The sequence below is a fragment of the Ipomoea triloba genome, chromosome 5, assembly GCF_003576645.1.
Source record: "Ipomoea triloba cultivar NCNSP0323 chromosome 5, ASM357664v1".
NCBI classification, from domain to species: Eukaryota; Viridiplantae; Streptophyta; class Magnoliopsida; order Solanales; family Convolvulaceae; genus Ipomoea; species Ipomoea triloba.
Window position 1 is genome coordinate 6,138,856 of NC_044920.1, and position 21,076 is coordinate 6,159,931.

At 38.8% G+C, this 21,076-nt stretch overlaps 2 protein-coding genes across 3 annotated transcripts; one reads left to right on the forward strand and one right to left on the reverse strand.

The window, feature by feature from the left end:
* Positions 1-5,136: 5,136 nt before the first annotated feature.
* LOC116019539 (guanine nucleotide-binding protein subunit gamma 3-like) lies at positions 5,137-7,966 on the forward strand. Of its 2 annotated transcripts, none has more exons than XM_031259799.1 (5): positions 5,137-5,369; positions 6,941-6,996; positions 7,083-7,127; positions 7,217-7,261; positions 7,495-7,966. In XM_031259799.1, exons 1-5 carry the CDS (start codon positions 5,244-5,246, stop codon positions 7,847-7,849), a joined length of 627 nt encoding a protein of 208 aa, XP_031115659.1. In that variant the 5' UTR covers positions 5,137-5,243; the 3' UTR covers positions 7,850-7,966. The 2 variants fall into 2 exon arrangements, with proteins under 2 accessions (XP_031115659.1, XP_031115660.1); XM_031259800.1 differs by having other exon boundaries at positions 6,944-6,996.
* A 9-nt stretch (positions 7,967-7,975) lies between these two features.
* On the reverse strand, positions 7,976-13,703 carry LOC116019538 (subtilisin-like protease SBT1.8). The gene is made up of 2 exons (XM_031259798.1): positions 11,926-13,703; positions 7,976-8,851 (listed from the first exon to the last, which is right to left on the reverse strand). Exons 1-2 carry the CDS (start codon positions 13,541-13,543, stop codon positions 8,184-8,186), a joined length of 2,286 nt encoding a protein of 761 aa, XP_031115658.1. The 5' UTR covers positions 13,544-13,703; the 3' UTR covers positions 7,976-8,183.
* Positions 13,704-21,076: the final 7,373 nt, after the last annotated feature.

Consider the following 21,076-nt stretch of genomic DNA (forward strand, 5'->3'; position numbering starts at 1 on the left):
TTAATGGTGCATTGTCTGAGACTGTCTATATGAGTCAACCTCCGGGGTATGCTGACTCGGATCATCCTACAAGCACTGCGTGCTTGGTTTACTCGTCTCCAGTCTTTTCTATTATCCGTTGGTTTTCAGGCTTCCAAAACGGATGTTTCGCTGTTTATATTTACCCAAGGGGAGTCGTGTGTGTATCTGCTTGTTTATGTTGATGACATTCTTGTCATAGGCAGTGATTCGTCTTTGGTCTCTTTGCTTATTGCTAAATTGTCTGTTGCTTTCAAGATTCGTGATCTGGTTGCTCCGGGGTTTTTCCTTGGTATTGAGACCGTGTCTGTGGATGGTGGTGTGTTGCTCTCTCAGAAGCGGTATATGCTAGACATTCTTAAGCGGGCTGGCATGGCGGACTGTAAGCCGTTGTCTACTCCGGTGCCTGTTTCTCGGTCTGCTTCTGACTCGTCTGAATTGTATGCGGATCCCACTCGGTACAGGAGTTTGGCTGGTGCGCTGCAGTATCTCACCATGACTCGCCCTGATTTGTCTTTTGCAGTCAATGTGTTATGTCAGCAGATGCATGCTCCGACTGTTGCACATTGGGCTCAGTTGAAGTGGGTTCTGCGATATGTTCGAGGTACTACAAACTATGGCTTGCAGTTGCGTCAGTCCTCTCATTCTGTTATTCATGCCTACTGTGATTCGGACTGGGCTGGTTGTCCTGTTGACCGAAAATCCACTAGTGGTTTTGCTGTGTTCTTGGGGTCTAATCTGGTTTCATGGGTTTGCAAGAAACAGTGTACTGTGGCTCGGTCTTCTACCGAGGCTGAGTACAAAGCCATTGCTGATGTGTGTGCTGAGGTTACTTGGATTGTGTCTCTGCTACGTGAGTTGGGTGTTCCAACTACTTCTCCTCCGCGGCTCTGGTGTGATAACCTCGGTGCCACTTATATGTGTGTCAATCCTGTCTTTCATGCTAGGACGAAGCACATTGAGATTGACTACCATTTTGTTCGAGACAAAGTGGCTTCTGGTGAGCTCCAGGTTAGCTTCATTTCAACCAAGGATCAGCTGGCTGACATCTTCACCAAACCACTTGCTGCGCCTCGGTTCATCTCTTTGCGTGACAAGCTTCAGGTCGTGGCTCGGCCCTGCGCTTGAGGGGGCGTATTAGGACTCTTAGATATAGATTACTTCTAGTCTGACTATAGCTCTGTATTAGTATATATTAATCCCTGTGTAATCTGTATTGGTTAAGACTCTCAGAATATATACAAACCTAATCGCATCCGCATGGTCGCACGTGAAGACCTATTCACACATTAACCCGATCGTATAAAAAAGTGTTTATCTAATGAGTATAATTGTTGAATAAAAATGAATTTGATAATATGTATATATATATATACATATTATCAAATTCATTTTTATTCAACAATTATACTCATTAGATAAACACTTTTAATTTAACTTTTTTAACATTATTCATTAATTTTTCGCAACACTATTTTTTTTAACAAGTAATATGTAAAATGCACGTGACAAAATTTTATAAAGTTATTAAAATATAACATTTTTTTTATTAATCTCATGACTATTCTGATATGATTACATTTAGTTTGCGTTATGACATTTGATTCTCTATTACAACTTCATTTTCTAACCCCTAAAACAATTTCATAATTTTACACCTTTACATTTTAGTTTTGTTAAAAATTATTAACATAACATAACCATAAAAAATCATTTTTTTAATAAAAAAGTTCATCCAATTGTTGATTACTAAGTTTCACTTCTTTCTTTTCTCTGTGTCTCTACAGCTCAATAGTATAGTCACGTGCGGTTGCGGGGCATTGATTCGGGCCTTTCTTCTCCCAAACCTTCTGCAAAGTCTGCAACAGTCTCCATCACTATCACCATTGAGTATTCTCAAAGTCTCAACATTATTTTCACCTAACCATTACCCCCTCCATTTTTGCAACAATTATAAGAGCATCGCTAATAATGATTATTTTAAAATTTTTGTGATGGGTCGAAAGAAAAAGAGTGATATGTGAGAAGAAAGAGAACAATTATGTTTTTGTAGAATAGTTGAATTTTTGAGTTAAAAAAACCAGAAAACAAAAACACAATTGAGAAGTATGTAGCATGTCCAACGAGCATGTGCTCGATCTTCATGTACCCGTTGGACGATTAGAGTAGTTGCCAGCTAGAAAAATGATATAGATGACAGAAGAAGAGAACAATTAGGTTCTTGTGAATGAATTAAATTTTTGAGTTAAAAAAATCAAAAAATCAAAATGTAATTGAGAAGCAACATGCAGGTTGTCCAACGAGCACATGCTCTTCAAGCACCGATTGGGTGATTGAAGTGGTTGTCAACTAGTGATAACTTGAATTCTTCTCCATATATATATATATATATATAGGATCGCGTTCAAATGCGTACTGACCGTCCAAGAGAGAAATGCGGACGAATCACAGCGCCCCACGTATCCGGATCGTAGTTGCACATAACGTTATAACTAGGTGAACGTATAGTTATAACTATATGCACTTAGGTGCACCCAGATGCATAAATGTTAATTAATAAGGTAAATTATTTGCATTTGTAAGTGAAAATAGGTGCACACGTGCAAGTAAAATGTATTACAGGTGCAAGTGAATTGTACATTGAGTATCAATACTAAGTGCACCTAATGTTATAACTAGGTGCACCTAGGTTGCACCCAGGTGCATGAATATTAACAGCATAAATTACTTGCATTTGTAAGTGAAAGTATTTACGAAAATAGGTGCATGAATATTAACAAGGTAAATTACTTGCACTTGTAAGTGAAAATAGGTGCGAAAATATGTGCACTTGTAAGTGAAACTAGGTGCACCAAAATTTCAATTATTTACGAAAATGCCACCGCGTCATTTTTTTAAAATTACATCTAATTCGTTGATCTGGACACGTGGACGGCCGTGGAGCATTCTCATTTCTTACCTGGACGACAATTTGCATGGGAGTGCAACCCTATATATATATATATATATTCTTTTCCTTTGGGGTCCCAAAAAAGAGTTGTAAAACTCCGTGATAGGGATTTAATATTGGGTTGAGATTATGTGTAAACAAATCAAAATTTATCCTATAAGTAAAACTTGGTCACAATAGGCAGGGGTTAACCTAATACTAAATGATTGAACCAAATTAATTAACTAATCTGTCAAGATTTTGTGGTCCAGTGGCACCCGATTGCCCTTCCATATGGAAGGGGTGAGTTCGAGTCTCAGTAGTACTAAAAAAAAAAGTAATTAACTAATCTAACTTGTAACACTATAAACTCATTACATCTATTATTAGGCTCATTTTTCTTAAAGAACACAACTCAATACAGGAAAAAAAAAAGTATATGTAAATCTTAAAACTAACACTTCACATAGTTCTCATTTCACAATTAAGTCATTGATAGGCTTGTACCTTCATATGTGAGTTGTCATCCTCACTTTAAAATGACTTCAATTTTCTCCACCAACTGCCAAAACTTCATCACAGCTAGCTAGCTGGAAGCAATAGTGTAACGTTACTCTCATGAAATTGGCCACTTCCATTAATTGCTACAATTGAACAAAAATGGAAACTTAGGTGTTACAATCTTTTGATTGTAACACTGCTGTCAACATTTATTTTGACTTGATGTTGTGCTTCAGATGTAATTATATATTAATGTATGCAGATATGAATTTATTTTATTTTTCAAATGAAATCTTTCACATTGGTTGCATGGGGTCATGAAACATTATGTATGCATTAATATAATTTTGTTGCACTACTAAGTGCTCTCAGTTGATCACACAACGGGTGAAGTTTGGGAAGAAAAACGGGGAATCGAGTCTTACTTGTGACAATATGATAGCAACTTCTCAGTAATCAACTGAGTTACCATAATTTACATCCTCCCAGATATTCTGTCGGGCCTTTGGGATTGGGGATTCAACCTTTTGGAAAGAAAAAAAAAATTATTTTTATACCTGAAAATTAAAGGTAGTCAAGTAGATAGGGTATGCTTTTTGTATTGAATGATCACGCGTTAGTTTAATTTGTATGTTTTTTGGTCGAGCTTATTGCCCATGGTATACAATATAATTATTTATATTTATTGATTATTTATAAATTGTTCTACTACACCTGACTTATACGAATATTTTAATTCTAGTTCAAAATATTCTCGCATATAGTAATATGAAGTTTTGTAATTATAAGAAGACAACTAATTAAGTCGAATTTAAGTGATGATATATTGTAACTATAACAAGACAACTAATTTAGTCAATTTAGTTTTTGAAATACGTATGATTTTTTACAAGGTAGTATGTGCTTTATATCTTCTCAGATCAAAGAATCAATGTCTTCACCACGAGAGTTTGATCATATGACTACCCATTTGGATAGTAACAGATGTATCATCCCACTACATAGTAATTGGTAATAATTTAGTCAAATTTAAGTGATGCTATTTGGAAAAACTTTCTCAATTGCATTATTGTAGTAACCTCTAACTTTAAGAGCATCCATATTAATAGTTTTTAAGTTGCTTTTTATGGGGCCAAGCATGATGTAGAAGAGAGAGAATAATAGAGAGAAATGTTTTCTTTGCAAGAATAAGTTTTTTGTGAGACCTGCGTAGGAGCGAAAAGGAAAAAACATTCTTTTGTCTTGCGTATTGGGCGCACAATGCACGCCCAAAGGGCACGCAACGGCTTTTATTTTTTATTTTTTAAATTGCTTCCCTAACAGTTGTTTTTCATTTTTTTCTTGTTTTTATTCTCTCTCTTCTCTCTTAATCACACTGATGAAAAACATTTAAAAATCCTAACAAATGGGATTGCTCTTAATGATAAGATAAACTGTTATAACTGACTAGATCAAATCAAGAAAGTTAATAGATTTTGACCAACTTGATTGTGTTGGCCAAAGTAACCAATAATTTTACTTGACCAACTTCTATCATATCCTATGTCTGTATGACTGTATATCAGTCACCTTTGGCATAGCATAATGCATTGGACCTTATTGGTTATGTCTGTCGTCCCATATCCGTCTACTTACTTTGACTGAACCACCAGTTTTACGTGTCAACTCCGGGGCACTGCCAGGTGTCAGGCTGATTTTGGGCAGGAAGCCATTTATGTACATCACAGAAACAACCTAAGCTAAGCTAAGGGTCCTGCCAACCCAGGTGGTTTTTAATTTGGTGAATTGTTGAAGGATGTCTGGTTCGGAACGAGGTGGCGGAGTGGCGTCATTGCCGCCGCCGCAGCCCAGATCGCCGCCGCTGTGCCGCCGGGAACTGGCAAAGGTTCAGGTGCTGGAAAGAGAGGTTGGCTTCCTTGAGGTGAGTAAGTTGTTCAGCTTCTTCCGTATATAATCCTTAATTTTCAGTTACTGCACTTTCTTAATTGCCACCTAAAATGATGTATGAAAACAGTTGTCTGAGAAACATATATATAAATGGAAAGTGAATGTTAAAATTTTGCAAATTGGCTCTTAAAGTTATCTTTCCAATCACATTTTTCAGTGCCCTGTAATCCCCTAGTTTCTTGTTCAAATGTGCAGAAGAACAAAAATAACACCAAAGCAAACCCCAACCGAGTTGGTTATACAGTTGGTTCGGTTATTGTAAAGTTACAGGTCAACTTTTGGTCTAACTTTCTTGGTTTGAGCCAATCAGCCAACCAAGTTGGTTTGGTAACAGTAAAGTTACGGGTCAACTTATGGTCTAACCTTCATGGTTTGAGTCAATTAGCTGGCTGAGTTGGTTAGACAGTTTATTCAATAACCATAAAGTTATAGGTCAACTTCTGGTCTAACCTTCTTGCTTTGAGCCAATCAACCAGCCGAGTTGGTTAGACAATTGGTTCGATAACCGTAAAGTTACAGGTCAACTTATTGTTTTGTTTAAATTGGCATTGTAAAATGGTGCTAACTGGAAAACATTATAGTGGTTGAATGATGAAGAGATTTAGGGATTGGGATGTGAAATTGAAATTGTAATGCTGAAGCTATGTGGCATCAGAAAAGCTCTATTTCTCCAGATTCTTGGATTCTGTTGCCCAGAATAAATATAAGCAATCATGTGCTCAAATTGGAGTATTATAAGCTGAATTTAGTAGAGATTCCAATGACAAGGACAACTGTGTTGCCTAGGTATTTGGAAATTGTCTGAGATTCCTACTTTGGAATCCAGATTTTTAAATTTCCTGAGAATACATTTGTTAAATCTATCTGATCAGGGGTGGGGGGCTCAAACCAACAACCCCTAGTAAAAAATGAACTGCTCAAGATTTTTAAAAGTATTTGTTGTATCCTGAGAAAATGTTTGTTAAATTGAAATAATCGCCAGGCGGGGTGGAAGCTCAACCGTGAACCTATAGGAAACAATGGCCCGTTTGAGATTTAATATTCAATAAGCTAAGGTGTTGAATTTTATTTGCTGTTGCAGAGGAGGGCTATATGCTTACTTCTGTGTTCGTCTTGTGAAACCGTTACTTATGGTTACTTATTCAAACCAAATGAAATCGTTAAAACTTAAAAGATAAAAGGGGGGTTGATGAACTTCCACGGGTTTGACTTGCACTTTCTTTTATCATGCAAAAAGATCACAGATCGTGCTTTACTATCTTCAGTCGTGTGGGTGGAAAGATATTACTAGTTGAATTCTCCGTAATTCATTTTCTGTATTGGAACTATACTTCCCACTCATGTGTTGGACTAACCAAATCGAAATAGTGAAATACTACCTGTTAAGAGTCCTACATTGAAAATATAAGAGAGAACATTGGGTTTATAAGGTCATGCGTTAAACTAGCTAATTGATTGGATTTAATTTTTTAGTGTGGTTTGGTGACACAATTATACTTGCTTTAACCTTTGACATTATCTAATTTTGATCATTCATTTTGTAAGCAGGATGAGCTAAAATTTCATGAAGGCCTGCAACCGGCTTCTCTATTGTGCAAAGAGTATGTAGTGTTTATCTTATATGGATATAGTGTGTGTCAATGCCTCCACTCTGTTGTGTAGTTGAATTAAATCGAGAATTTTGCAGGGTTACAAATTTTGTGTTGGCAAAACCAGACCCCCTTGTTCCAATGTAAGAAAGCCTTTAGCGATCATATCCACACATTCGCAAAGATTAACTCTGTGACCTAATAATGTTTTGTTATTTTCTGTACCTATCAGCACTAAGAAGGCCTCAAGATCCTCTCATTTCTGGAAATGGCTCTGGTATGCTGAATTTTATATAAGATTTTTACTTTCATTTTGACTTGCGGATCTACTTGTTTCGTAATTATTTCTGTTGATACGTTTCAGCTCTTGAACATTTTTACTTCATTCATCTTCCCTTTTAACCCTTTTTCACAAAATTGATCTGAAGAACAGTTGAGTAATCGGAAAGCATTTTCCTCAAGCTACTAAGATTGAAATTAGTCTTTTTTTTTGTTACAATTTTCTTTCAGCTGCAGTGCAACATCATGTTCCAACATTTCATGGATTTGCTGTCATCGATGTCCCAAAATCAAAATGTCACGATGTTTCAAGTGTCGTGACTGCAATTTGTGCTGCGGCTGCTCCTCGTGCATCATCGGCTGTTCAATACCTAACTGTCACAGCAGTTGTTGCCCCTGCCCGGATTCTCGTGGCTGCTTTAAGAAGCCCTCGTGCTCGTGCTCGTGCAACTGTTGCACTCCAAATTGTTGTAACCCGAAATGCCCTTCCTGTCGATGTAGATGCTGCTGTTGTCCTCGATGTCCAAAGGTAAACTGTTCCAACTGTACAAAAACATGCTGCAATCCATGCTACTTGTGCTGCTGATTCATATGAAAGATTTTTTCTTTAAGCGTCTTGAAATGTCGCTACAATCTATCTTGTGCGTAGGAACGAAAGAGATAAAGGGTATGGAATTTAATCATAATCTTTATTTCATATTCATTTCCTCCCTTAGGTTTTGATTTTTTGATATATTTTCATTGCACCAGAAAATTACATTAGCACAGACTGATTAATTCTTCTTCATCCATATTACATCCTTCTATTTCCAATCACCAGATTACAAGATTCTTAAGATAATTTATCCGAAACCCGATTCTTACAAGGTTAGATTGAGCTCGCCTCCCATATCGAACCAGACACTAGCTAGCTAGCGAAGTTAAAACAGCTGTGTCCATGACAAAGCGATTGGGCTTCTTACTTGATTCTGAGCATTGTTCCAAGAAACGGAACCAAATGCAGCATTGCTAGGCGTAACGACGCCTTTCTTTGACACAAACGTGACAGTGTACCTCAATTTGTCCCCTACGTTCTTGAAAAAGAGCTTTGTCGGCTTCACTGTCACCATTACAGATGGTGGCGCTTCGATGGCTACCTCGTACGAGGTTCCTGCAGCTCCCACATTGGTGAGTTCCCTGGTTTGGCGTACGACTCTTGATTTTCCGAACAGGACTGAGAAAGAGGGGTAGTTGAGCTGGCCAGGATTGGATAGTTTCTTGGCACAGGTGATGTTTGGTGCCTTCACAATGGCCTGGATTTGCTGAGTAGTATAGTCTAAGGAGCACAAGAACATGATATAGTCAGTTGGGGCAATGTCATAGACCAGGCCCGGGGAGAGGGCCTTGTGGGGGTCGACATGGCCCGACCCATGAGCCCACGGGTTGGAAAATTCGTCTCCTTCGGCATCCCGAATGAGGGAGTTGGTGTTGTCATGGGTGTATGCTGTTGTCATTAGTGCAGACTTGATTGCCCCTGGGCTCCATTCTGGGTGAGCTGCTTTGAGCAAAGCTGCTAGCCCACTTATATGGGGACAGGACATGGATGTTCCTGCAGTTGTTCATCACCAAGATGAAACAAGACCACCCAAACAATGTATCAATGACAGACTTCTTAAGGAAAATGGGAGCAATGCAGAAACTAAACAAGATTAACTAAGCAAAATGAAAAAGATAGCAACAGCATATCATGTCTTCCATGATGTTTTTTTTTTTTTTGTAACAAAGAACACCCGCAGTCACTACTGAGGGTGTGTACTAGTAAGCAAAGGACCACAAGGAGGTAATAAACAAGCTTATGTTGTCCATATAACTGATCAGTTCAAATCAAGAAGGCCAATAAGCCGCTCCTACTAAGAACATTTTCCTTTCTAATTTTTGTCTGATTATTCTGTGAACACGGATCCACTTTGCAAGATAGACCCGGGTCCAAAATACACAATTTACATACTGAATGTTCAGAAACATGCAGTATGTAAATGGACACAAGTCCACCTTGCAAGGTGGACCCGGGTCAATGGTATAACTATTGGTTTTTGTGTGGTGTGAGTAAGGGTGTCAAAGTGAGATGAATCCCGCAGGCCAGCCCCAAACTGTCTCACGGTGGGGTCAGTAAAGGCCTAAAATTTTTTGCCTATCAAAATCAGGCCTCCAAGAATGTTATTTGGAGAAACATATAAACAGTGCAACCAACTTGGTATAAATGTTCATAAATGTAAGTGTTGTTCCATTAGCACACCATGTTAGTATGAAAAGGCATGCATTTAATGAATGATTATTGGATGTGCATGGGTTGTGTCAATATCTGAAAATGAATGAGGTATTGTCATTTCCAAATCTTACAAAATAAATCAATTATCTCTTTCTTTCCAGCTAATGTTGCCTGTCAAGTAGGGCCTGCATGATTTCATTAAGACAACTAGAATAAGGCTAATCCTGGAAAAGCCTGTAGGGAAACCTTCTGTCTATTGAGCTAGAAGCCTAGAACTACTCCAAGTTGCTTAACAATAGAAAAACCCTCCAATTTTCTTGAGTTCTACTACATTATATTTTCATATTTTTACTCTATAATATAGCAACTAATAATAGGATATTTCATCATGTACATTTCAGGAAAAGTGTATATCAATAATTTGTGAGAGGAGTAGAAGTTTGGGAGTAAGAAGTGGAAGTTCATGTATTTTTCAATTTTCTTAAAGTTAATTTTACCATTGGGCATTTAATTTGTTGTACCTACTACTACTTGCCAGGATCAAATACTGCCCAGCCCACCATTACCTAGGCTTCGAATCACAAGCTTTTATTTTATCGTCTTTTTTCTTTTTGGCTAACAAGGGAAAGTCGCGACTACCTCTGTGTAATAGTCCATAAATTACATTAGAGAAGTAAATTGTACTAAAAAAATTCTGCCACAGACTTAACTTAAGTGTTAATAAGAATTAGGCTCATTACTTTCTAATACGAGAATCATATTTCTCGGAGTGAGGATATATAGCAGCAATAATCTTAATAGAGGTCATATTAGCAAAATGGAACTCGTGTTATTTTGTGCAAATCCATACAATAAAAGAAAAGAAAAGAACCCTCCATTCATCCAAAAAGGTCCCCACCCCCAACCCACTTTCTTGTTCTATCTTCTACCATTAGTTTTTGGGAAATGACATCAAGGTGACAACTCTTCTTGGTATTGTGGGCTCTGCGGGTGGATCAATTAGTTATTTCTAGAGCTATTTTTATCCTATCCGTTGGATCATATATACTAAATCATTTACACTAAAATTTATGTCACCTAATATAACTTGTGACACAATTTGTAACACGTGTTATTAGCTCTTATTAAAATTAACCAAACGAGAAAAAAATTATGGCTCAAACCAAATCTCTTTTTACAAAGGTGCTAATTAGTCCATTTAACATGATCTAGTGTAGTGAATCAAATCCAAAAAAGAAAGGCTTTTCCTATTCATCCATCCCAATTCCAACCATCTTATTCTCCATCTTTAGTTCCCTTGAATTGGAATCAGCTTTACAACCAATCCAAATTAGATATGCATAATCTTGGATGTTTCTTCTCTTATCACATGATCTAAGGCATAAAATCTTCCAGAAACTTTATATAATAAGCTAAAAAGGATTTTCATGAGTGGCTCAAAATGAGAATCAAGATGCTTTAGGCATGTGCTGTGACTCAATCACACACATGGCTTCATGCCCCACCAAAGCATTCAATTCATATTCAGATATAAAGAGATTATAAAGATGCATTATTAGATCACAAGAGATAAAGTTAAGATGCCATTTATCTTATTTGCAGATTTATAGCTAAGATGCCATAAAAAGTTTGGTCCAAATCATGACAAGAGTTTTGAGGTCGTAAGGTTATAATCTTATAAGTTCAAATTTCACCAAAAGCAATTCTAGATTTTTTTTGGACAAAGAAAGAAACTTGTAACCACTATTTAAAATGTATATTGATTATTGAGTAAACTCCGCTCTTGTGTAATAATTCACAAATCACACAAGAGAGGTTTTTAAGTGTACTAAAAAGACTTTATTTAACTGTTTCGCTCAATCAGTCACTCATTTTAGAACATTCTAAAAGTAAGTCCATCATATTAAGGTTTTTGTCAGAATTTTTGCCAAGAATTTTTGCCAACAACGACAAAGAGGTGAGAACAAAAGGAGGGAAAAAAAGTAAAAGTAAAAGAAAATAAAGTTGTTAAGAAAAATAAACAGGGTTTTATGTGCCCAAAGGGCGCGTGCACGCCTAGTGCATCACACACGAACTAAAACAGAAATTTATAGTGCATCACACACGAACTAAAACAGAAATTTTTTATTTTATTTTTTTTATATTCTCTCTCCTCCAAGTCAGCTTCTGGCTCCCTCGTCAAAGTAAAATTTTTTTCTAAAAATCACTATTGGTGATGCTCTAATGATATTATCGTTAGTCAAGGAGTTGATATTTAATTTATAATTATATACTTACCGTTTTGAAAGAAACATTAATATATTGTAATAAGTTGGCAAGAACTTTTTTTAAATTAAAAAGAAATTTAAAAAAAACAAAAGAAGAAGAAGTAGAAGAAGCTATCATTTGGGGGGAAATGGGAAATGCATGCTTACCAGACATGATGTTGAAAGGAGTCCTCCTGGAGTCCGCAACAAGCCCAGTGGGCCCGACTGCCTGAGACCAAGCAGCCAAAATATTCACACCCGGCCCGATCACGTCGGGCTTCAAGATCTGGGGAGTCACCGTATTAGGCCCTCTTGAGCTAAAAGCCGCCACCACCGGCGAGGGCTTCACGTTCACCACTGTCCCACCAAAGCTGAGCGCCGCCGTGGGGCTTTTAGCCGTCTTCACGTATTCCCTTATCACGTCCCCCATTTTCCGCCCCACCGCCACCGCCGGCACCATATGGCTATCCGCCACCAACTCCTCGCCGCTAGCCACCGTGTTGGCCAATATCATCCCCACCCCTCCGGCTTGCCGGACCACCACGCCCTTCTCCACCCTAGCGTTACTCCCTCTGTCGCATAAAACCACTTTCCCTTTCACCATTTTCGGATCCAGTGATCCCGGCAAGCAGAGATTGCTTGCCCCGCCGTTACTTTTGGAATTGTAAACTAACCCCACTTGCTGTTTCCCCATTCCTTTCCCGCTGTATAATGAAACTCCGGCGAATTTTTCGCCGTTGCCCAGCGTAGCATACGCCGGAAAATCCCGGTCTATTGTTCCGGCGCCGACAGTCATGATCCAGGGAGCCACGTTTGCGAGCGAAGATTTTGTGGGCCCGCTGTTCCCCGCGGAACACGAAACGAAAATCCCTTTCTCCATGGCGGAAAAGGCGCCGATCGCGATGGTGTCGCGAAAGTACGGCGCGGAACCGCCTCCGAGCGAGAGTGAGAGTATGTCGACGCCGTCGAGGATTGCTTGCTCCATTCCGGCGAGGATGTCGGAGCCGAAACACCCGGTTTTCTCGCAGACCTTGTAGGTGGCCACGCGGGCAAGTGGGGCCATCCCGCGCGCGATTCCGCTCGCGTAACCGAAGAGGCTGGCGTTCGTTACGTGGGACCCAGCCGCAGTACTGGCGGTGTGGGTCCCGTGCCCTTCACGATCACGCGGCGAATCGGATTCTCCGCCATGGATTCTTCTACCCGACGCCATGCGAGAGCCGCTGGTGTAGAACCGAGCGCCGATGAGCTTTTTATTGCAGTGGGTTTTCGGGTCAAAATCCGGGGCGGAATCGCACCGGCCGCGCCACCTCGCCGGCACATCGGCCATGCCGGAATCGTCAAAGCTCTTCGACTCCGGCCACACCCCGGTATCCAGAACCCCCACGATCACGTCTTGACCAGCCCCCTCCGGCGAGCCGCGGCCCGCCCCAAGCCCAAACCCCGCATCCAGCCCGAGAAACTCAGGCGTACGGGTCGTGTGCAAACTGTACACCGAATCCTCATACACACCAACCACCGCCTCCGACCGCCGGAGCCGCTCCACCTCGTCGGCGCCTAAGGCGGCGGCGAAGCCGTGATAGGCGGTGGTGTAGGTGTACAAAAGGGAGTCCTCTGAGGATTGGAGATGGGCGGCGTACCAATCCCGGTGGGTTTCGAATGAAGAAGGCTTCTCATGATGTTTCATGTGTACGATGTATGTTTTCTTCGCCACCGCTGAGGTTGCCGCACATGGTCGGAGAAGATGGAGGAGGATAGCAATGGCTGAGAACCAAACCAGAGAACCCATTCTCAAATGGAAGACCAAGAATGAGGTTTTTGAGAGTATAATGAGAGATTTTCGATTTATACTAACATCTGCTCTGTGGGAGATATATATAAATATACATATAGGTTATAGAGTGATGAGCTAGCAAGCTGTGAGCTGTGACTTCCATAGCAGAGATGATCGTCGTTGGAATTTATAAACGAAGGATGCTATTGGAAAAGGCCAATTTTTTATTTTTTAAATTTAATTTAATTTAAATTTTACCTCAAATGCCACTATAAGGACAACTTACGGTCGTTAGAGTTGGCGGGTTATTTGTACCCTTATTTATTTTGATACATTAGGTGAGACTCAAAGCTTCCGAGTGACTCTCATTCTTAGAATCTCTGTTCAAGAATTGCAGCTTCTCAATTGGTCTACCTCTACATCTTCGCTTCGACTTTGCACTATAGTGTCAGGTGGTCCACCATTCAAACTAGTTCCACAGGGTAGTGGCATATTATATTACTAGTATACTTATACTTTTTTTGAGAAATTACACTTTTATTTTAAAGGGTGATAATTTTAATACATAAAACTTTTTTTAAGGTATACAAATATCGTATTTCTACTATTGTGAAATTAATTTAGATTTTATTAGGGATATATTCTTCGAGTTTGATTCTAGATAGGGATAATGGTCAAATATGTCATCAAAGTATATATCAAAGTGTAATTAGACCCTCAAATTTAAAAAAAATAATTCCAATTAGACCATTAAACTTGTTCAAATTGTACAATTAACTTATTTAACAGATTACCAAAAGATAACTGGCCAACTTTTGCTTAAATGACATCTTATGTGAAATCATATTCAAAAAAATTGAGAAAAAATCATAATAATAATAAAACTTTTCGGCCGACGACTTCTCCCCGATATGACTAGGAGTGGGAATAGGCCAGACTCCTCCATAGGGACCTATGACTTGGCTATTTAGGGTCTAGCCTGACTTGGCATGTTTAGTAAAAAGGCCATACCTAGGCCTATTTAGAAGCATATTTAATTAAATAAGTCCAGGCCTATAAGTAACAATCGTTATACCCTACACCACGGTGCACATAGCAATGTGCACCGTGGGACTAAACGGCGCCGTTTTACTAATTGACGGGACGGACGCCGTTTAGTCCATCCAATCAACGTTATTTTATTTTTTTAATTAAAATATATAAGCGATGAAGAGAGTCTTCCTTAACAAGACTCCCGACTCTCTCGCTCCACTTCGACTGTACTTCCACTGCACTTCATCAACAACACTCTCAAGCAAAACACAAACGATCACACCAGAACTCAAGAACATCAGAACAAATACGCATTGATCAACAACAAATACACATCTTCATCGGCGTATCAAGAACACACGGAACTAAAAGGTAAATATTTAAAAAGCATTGTTGATCAACGACATTGTGCAAAAAATAAAACATAATGTTTGTATATATATTACATTTGCATTTGCATTCGCATTCTAGCATGAACATTTACAGATTCTCAATATTATAGCATTTTATCATCCACATTGTTGATTTTCAGTATTAAACCTCATCAAACAACTGTGTTAGGTTATTGATACTAGGGCTTAGATTCTGTGTATTATTGTTAAAGACTCTGTGTATTATATCATGTCATTGTGTGCATTTTAGCATGTTACCATTCCCACATTGTTGATTCCAAGTTTCCAACATTCTTGGTGTATTGATAATAATGAGACGTTTATTTTGTGTATTGTTGTTAATGAGTTTGTGTATTCGTATTAATGTGTTTGTGTATTCTTCTTACTGACTCTGTGTGTTCTAGCATTTTATCCACATTGTTGAATTTATGTTATTGATACTAGGGTTTAGATTCTGTGTATTATTGTTAACGACTTTGTGTATTTTAGCATGTCATTCTGTGTATACAAGCATGTTACCATCTCACATTGTTGATTCCAATCTTCCAACATTCTTGGTGTACTGATAATAATGAGAAGTTTATTCTGTGTATTGTTGTTAATGAGTTTGTGTATTCGTGTTAATGTGTTTGTGTATTCTTCTTACTGACTCTGTTTATTCTAGCATTTTATCCACATTGTTGTGTTTAGGTTATTGATACTAGAGCTTAGATTCTGTGTATTAGTGTTAAAGACTTTGTGTATTGTAGCATGTCATTCTGTGTATTCTAGCATGTTAATTCTGTGTTTTCTATTATGTGACAGCAATGTCAAGTTCTGACAAAAGTGATCAAGTCCTGGCAACTGCCTTACAAAGAAGGAAGAGAAAGAGAGATAGTGCAGCTATATCAAAACCACAAACAGAAGAAAGGCAAGAAAAACAGAGAAAGAAGCCTGCAACCAAACAAACAAAGAAGGGGAAGCAAGTAGATGAAGGCAAACCAAAAACCAAGAAATACTTTACTGCCCGAACAACTCCTAAGCAGTTGTTCAGCCTTGTCAGTAGTTTAAGCGAGGATCAGCATCAAGCGGTAAAGGATATAGGATTTGGACCATTACTGGACATCAAGCTCACTCATTGTGATGGTGTGCTAATCAAGCACATATTAAAGAAAATGGACATAGAACGATGCTCCATTGAAATTGGTGATGGTGATGATGAGCTCTGTTTGTCAGAGGATGATGTACAGTCTACACTTAGACTCCCACGGGGTAAACTCCCTGTCGTAGAGGGGACTTCTAGTAATGAGACTGAAGGATTCAACACTTTGGTCAGGGATTGGAAACAAAGATGGGGGATAGAGAAGGGAACCCCAACAACCACTGAAATGCTTAACAGAATTGTCGAGAGACAAGACAGTGGTGACATGTTCAAGCGTGACTTTGTCATCTTTGTGGTTACAACACTGATAAGGGGATACAAGAACACTTTCTGCAACTACAGGATTCTATACTCACTACAAGATGTGAGTAAAATCAAAGAAATGAATTGGTGTGTTTACACCATAAAGAGTCTGCTAGACACTGCAGAAACCTGGAAATCAAACAAGGATTTCTCATACAGTGGGCCTGCAACTTTCCTAATGGTGCGCAATACTAACTTATTCTTATAATTCTATAAATTATTGAATAAAATGCCTGACTTTAGTCTGTGTATTCTATGTGTACTCTGTTGAAAGTTTTTCTGTATTCATGTTCACATTCTGTGTATTACTGAGTAATATTCTGTGTATTGTAGTTAGTCATTATGTGTATTCACTTATATATCTCTGTGCATAGTCCTAAATACTAAACCATAAGTCTTAGATCATAACCACTAAATGATAAACCCTAAACCCTAAACCCTGTGACCACCAATACCTGACCTACTAATAATACTTAGTATTATATTCTGTGTATTCATCTTACTGATTCTTGTATCCTATTTACTCATTATGCGTATTCTGTTATACAGTTCTAACCTTTGTTTTTTTTTTTTTAAATTCTTTGAAGCTTTCTTACCTTGATCGAGTCCAGATCAGGGGGCTTGTTCTCACACAGAACCCTCCAACCATTAGAGAATGGACAACAAAAGACATTAAAGCAACACTTGCAATGCATAGAAAGCCAGGGAAGTATGGTAGAGGAAAGGTCATTGATAGAAGGCCAATGCCGGAGGAGGAAGTGACTCCTAAACCAATTGAGTCTGAAACTGTACAACGAGTCATTGACTCCCTGAAGAAAATGACTTCTAGTATTGCAGAGTTTGGGGAAGTTATGGCAGGGATTGGAACCAACAATTTAGCAGCTGAAATTATAAAGAACACTTTTGTCAACTTCTCCCACACTGTCAATCCAACACCAAGTCCAAATCCAACCCCACCGGTCCTACCCGAGAGCCTGCTAAAAGATGATGATGTCTTCAACGAGCCACCCGAGAGCCTGCTAAAAGATGATGATGTCTTCAACGAGCCAAGCTTGAGCCTGCTAAAAGATGATGATGTCTTCAACGAGCCAAGCTTCTTAGAGGCAGTCGCTGAACTTGAAGCTGCCTTCTATGCAACCATGAGGAACATCACTCCTGAAATCAATGCACCTTCTTTCCAGCTGTTAACTCCGACACCATCACCACCACGTTGTGAAAATCAACAAGCAGCAGCAACATCACCAGCAGAAACAACAGCACCAGCAGCAACATCACATGCAACAGCAACATCAACAACAGCACCAGCAGCAACATCGCATGCACCAACAACAGCAACACCATCCCCAAGAAGGCAATCACCAAGAGGAAAATCAGCCCAACCCTCACTGGAAAAGACCCCACCATCACCAACATAGAGAGAACAACAACAAGAAGCAACACCATCTCCAAAATCTCCCCAAATAGCAACCATGTTGGAATCTTTGGTTGAAAATATTTCTAAAGTGGCTGCAGAGCAACAACAAGTAGCCCCATCTGCTTCAATACCATCTGCTACACCATCACTAACAGAAACACCAACAACACCATCTGCTACAACACCAAAAACATCAGCTGAAATTGAATTTGAAAGGTATACACCTATGCTTATAACACTTTATAATTTACTAATACTTGTGCTTATATTCTGTGTATCTTATTGAGTGAGTCTGTGTATTCTAACATTTCATTCTGTGTATTTTGTATATTACAATTTTTATTCTGTAATTCACTTAGACTATATATTCTGTGTATTACATTGTAGTATTTTGTGTATTACATGCTGTCATTCTGTGTATTGACTATTATATTTCTGTGTATCTACACAACATTCTTGTAGAACCTGTAGAGGATATTGAAGATGTCCACCCAAAGAAAAGACCACAGAGAAAGTTGAAACAACTCCCACTGGCCTTACGCTCACCTTATTGGGCACAAAACAGAACAAAGCTGACAAACATTTCAGCTAAACAAAAAATCTTTTCAGACTACGCATTCTTGTCTTGTGGTGGTCAATATTCAATGAAGTAAATTCCATTTTGATAACTTTTACTAGACATACATCACATTACTTAACATGTTATTTCCTTATGATTAATCTATATTTTCTTTTATGTAGTGACATGCTTTATTTAGGAAACAATTTGGTGGCTAATCGGGAAGATTTCATGACATTGGCATCCGGTTACGTATCTACAAACATTGTACAAATTTGGTGCCAAATGATGAGTTTGCTAGACATGAGAAGATCAATCGACAAACCAAAAAGGGTTTTCTTCTCTGAAGTTGTTTTTGTAAGTAAACATTTTCCTCTAAACTTTTTTTTTCTTTCCTTTATTCATACCAATGCATTGTATAACAAAAAAAAACAAACTTTGCAGATGACATTAGAAAGCGCAACAAATTTGCAGAATAGTAAAAGCGCTGCCTCAAAGGCCATTTTGAAAGATTTTTGCGGAGCTATTGATCACTAACTGGAATCAATTTCTCTTGATATAAGTGATGACAGCCTTGTAAGTACAAAATAACTGTACCTTAATTATTTAAATTCTGTATATTATTCATTTGAATTGTCCATATAACACAAACTGATTTATTTTTTCTGACTACTCTTAACAGGTATTCTTCAGTATCCTCCGACACCAACATTTCTACTTGATGTGCTTTAATTTCTTGACATCAAGACTTCAAATAATTGACAACAAGCCTATTCCTGGAGGAATTAAAGCACAAGACAAGTATGAAGGTTGTCCAGAAACTAGTAAGAAATCTTATCTCTATTAAATTCTGTGTATCTTATTGAGTGAGTCTGTGTATTCTAACATTTCATTCTGTGTATTCTGTATATTACAAAATTTATTCTGTATAGGACTTAGACTATATATTCTGTGTATTACATGCTGTCATTCTGTGTATTCTGTCATACTAATTACACACAACTATATCGATATTCTACAGTTGATTGCCTTCACTAAGTATCTCGCCACAAAGAAGAGTCCACTTGCAAAGAAGATGAAATTTGTAACACCCCGGGCCTACCTTCCCGTACATCCGAGGCATTACCGCCACACCTAGAGAGAGAGTTCTATCATTCCGCGATAACCCTCACTCTAGGTGCACAGGCTAACGGAACTATTCTCATCACAACATTCACTCAACAGGTACTTAACACTTTCATACATAGCAACTGGTGAAGCTTCATTAAGCGAAATATATAATGTTGCAAAAATTATATACATAAGATTTACCCACGGGCCAAAATACCAACAGGGTTCGAACTACAAGCACTGGTTATGCCTAGCCATTACTACGGCTACCAAAAATTTATGTACACCAAAAACACAAATTTCCCAGAAACTCCCAAAGATCCAACGTCTAGTCAAGCCTGCGGTACACGGGGCCAGTGAACTCTCCCCAGACCAGATGCCACTCCCCCTCATACCAAGTGATATGGTCCAAAAACCGGGAAGTGGTTATGACCATCGACCACTCCTCCCAAACATCCCGAGGGCTAGGGTCCCAAGGGTAGGGGTAGTGCACAATGAACTCTAGGGGATCGCTACCCTCTAACGGCTCTATGGGGTAAAAGCCGTAAGCAGCCTGTATCTCGTCCATAACCGGGCAAGAGTAAAACGGGGCCGACGGAGCCATAGGAGTATCTGGGTTCGTGGGAGCCTCGGGAGCATAACCAGGTGCGTATGGGTCTTCTCCCTCCATCATCTGTATGTAATCATCATAATCCATGCCCTGACACACATACTCCGGTGAACTTTCGGAGTTCACCGGGCTGCAAGAACTGACACTAGACGACATCTGATAAAAACACAGTGAAGTGTAGTTAGCACGACGGCTAAGTAAGGATATCCAAGGGTTATTTAAAACTAAGTAAAGGTTTGAAAGCAAAAGATTACTTAGGATACCCTATACCTTACTCATCTGCAAGATTCTACCTGCAACAGTTATAATCAACAGCTTGCATACATCATGAATAGAATTCAATAATGTTGGTAACATTCCTTCTTGACAAGGTCATTTGGTAATCATTCACATATTCAATAATATAATGTTTAAATAGATAAGCATACTAGCAAGTAATATAAACATAATTCGTACATCTGGCTTGTAATCATTTTAGTAGAAAACTTTCCCTCACAAAGAGAGTCTCATCATTTTTCACCTTTCAAAGAGTAAGATTACTCACAAACTTTGGGTATTTAATTACTTGTCACATCTTTCTTTCCCGTAGCTACGGAGTAACTACATTCACATTTCAAAAACCTTCTTAGTCCTAGATAGAAAGCGTGAGGCCTTTGGAGTCCTTTCTCCACCTTTGACCACTTGGATCGTTGAACTCGGGTTCAGTGGTCATCGCTCGGTCTAATACTGATCCCCTGGACTTATAGGAGCGTTGGAATGATTCCTAGCTAGCCTCACTAGGTTCATAAGAACGACACCTACCCGAACATAGAGTGACTATACTTAAGTGTGCACACCCCCGTAGGAGTCCTTTTTCCTTCCGGGTGATATAGTACTCGGCGAATAGACTTCGCCCACCGTATGATTGATCATACGCATAATTACCATGCGGAATAGGCACTTTAAGCTCATCTTTATTCCGTGGTTAACAAGATCCTTCACAACTTT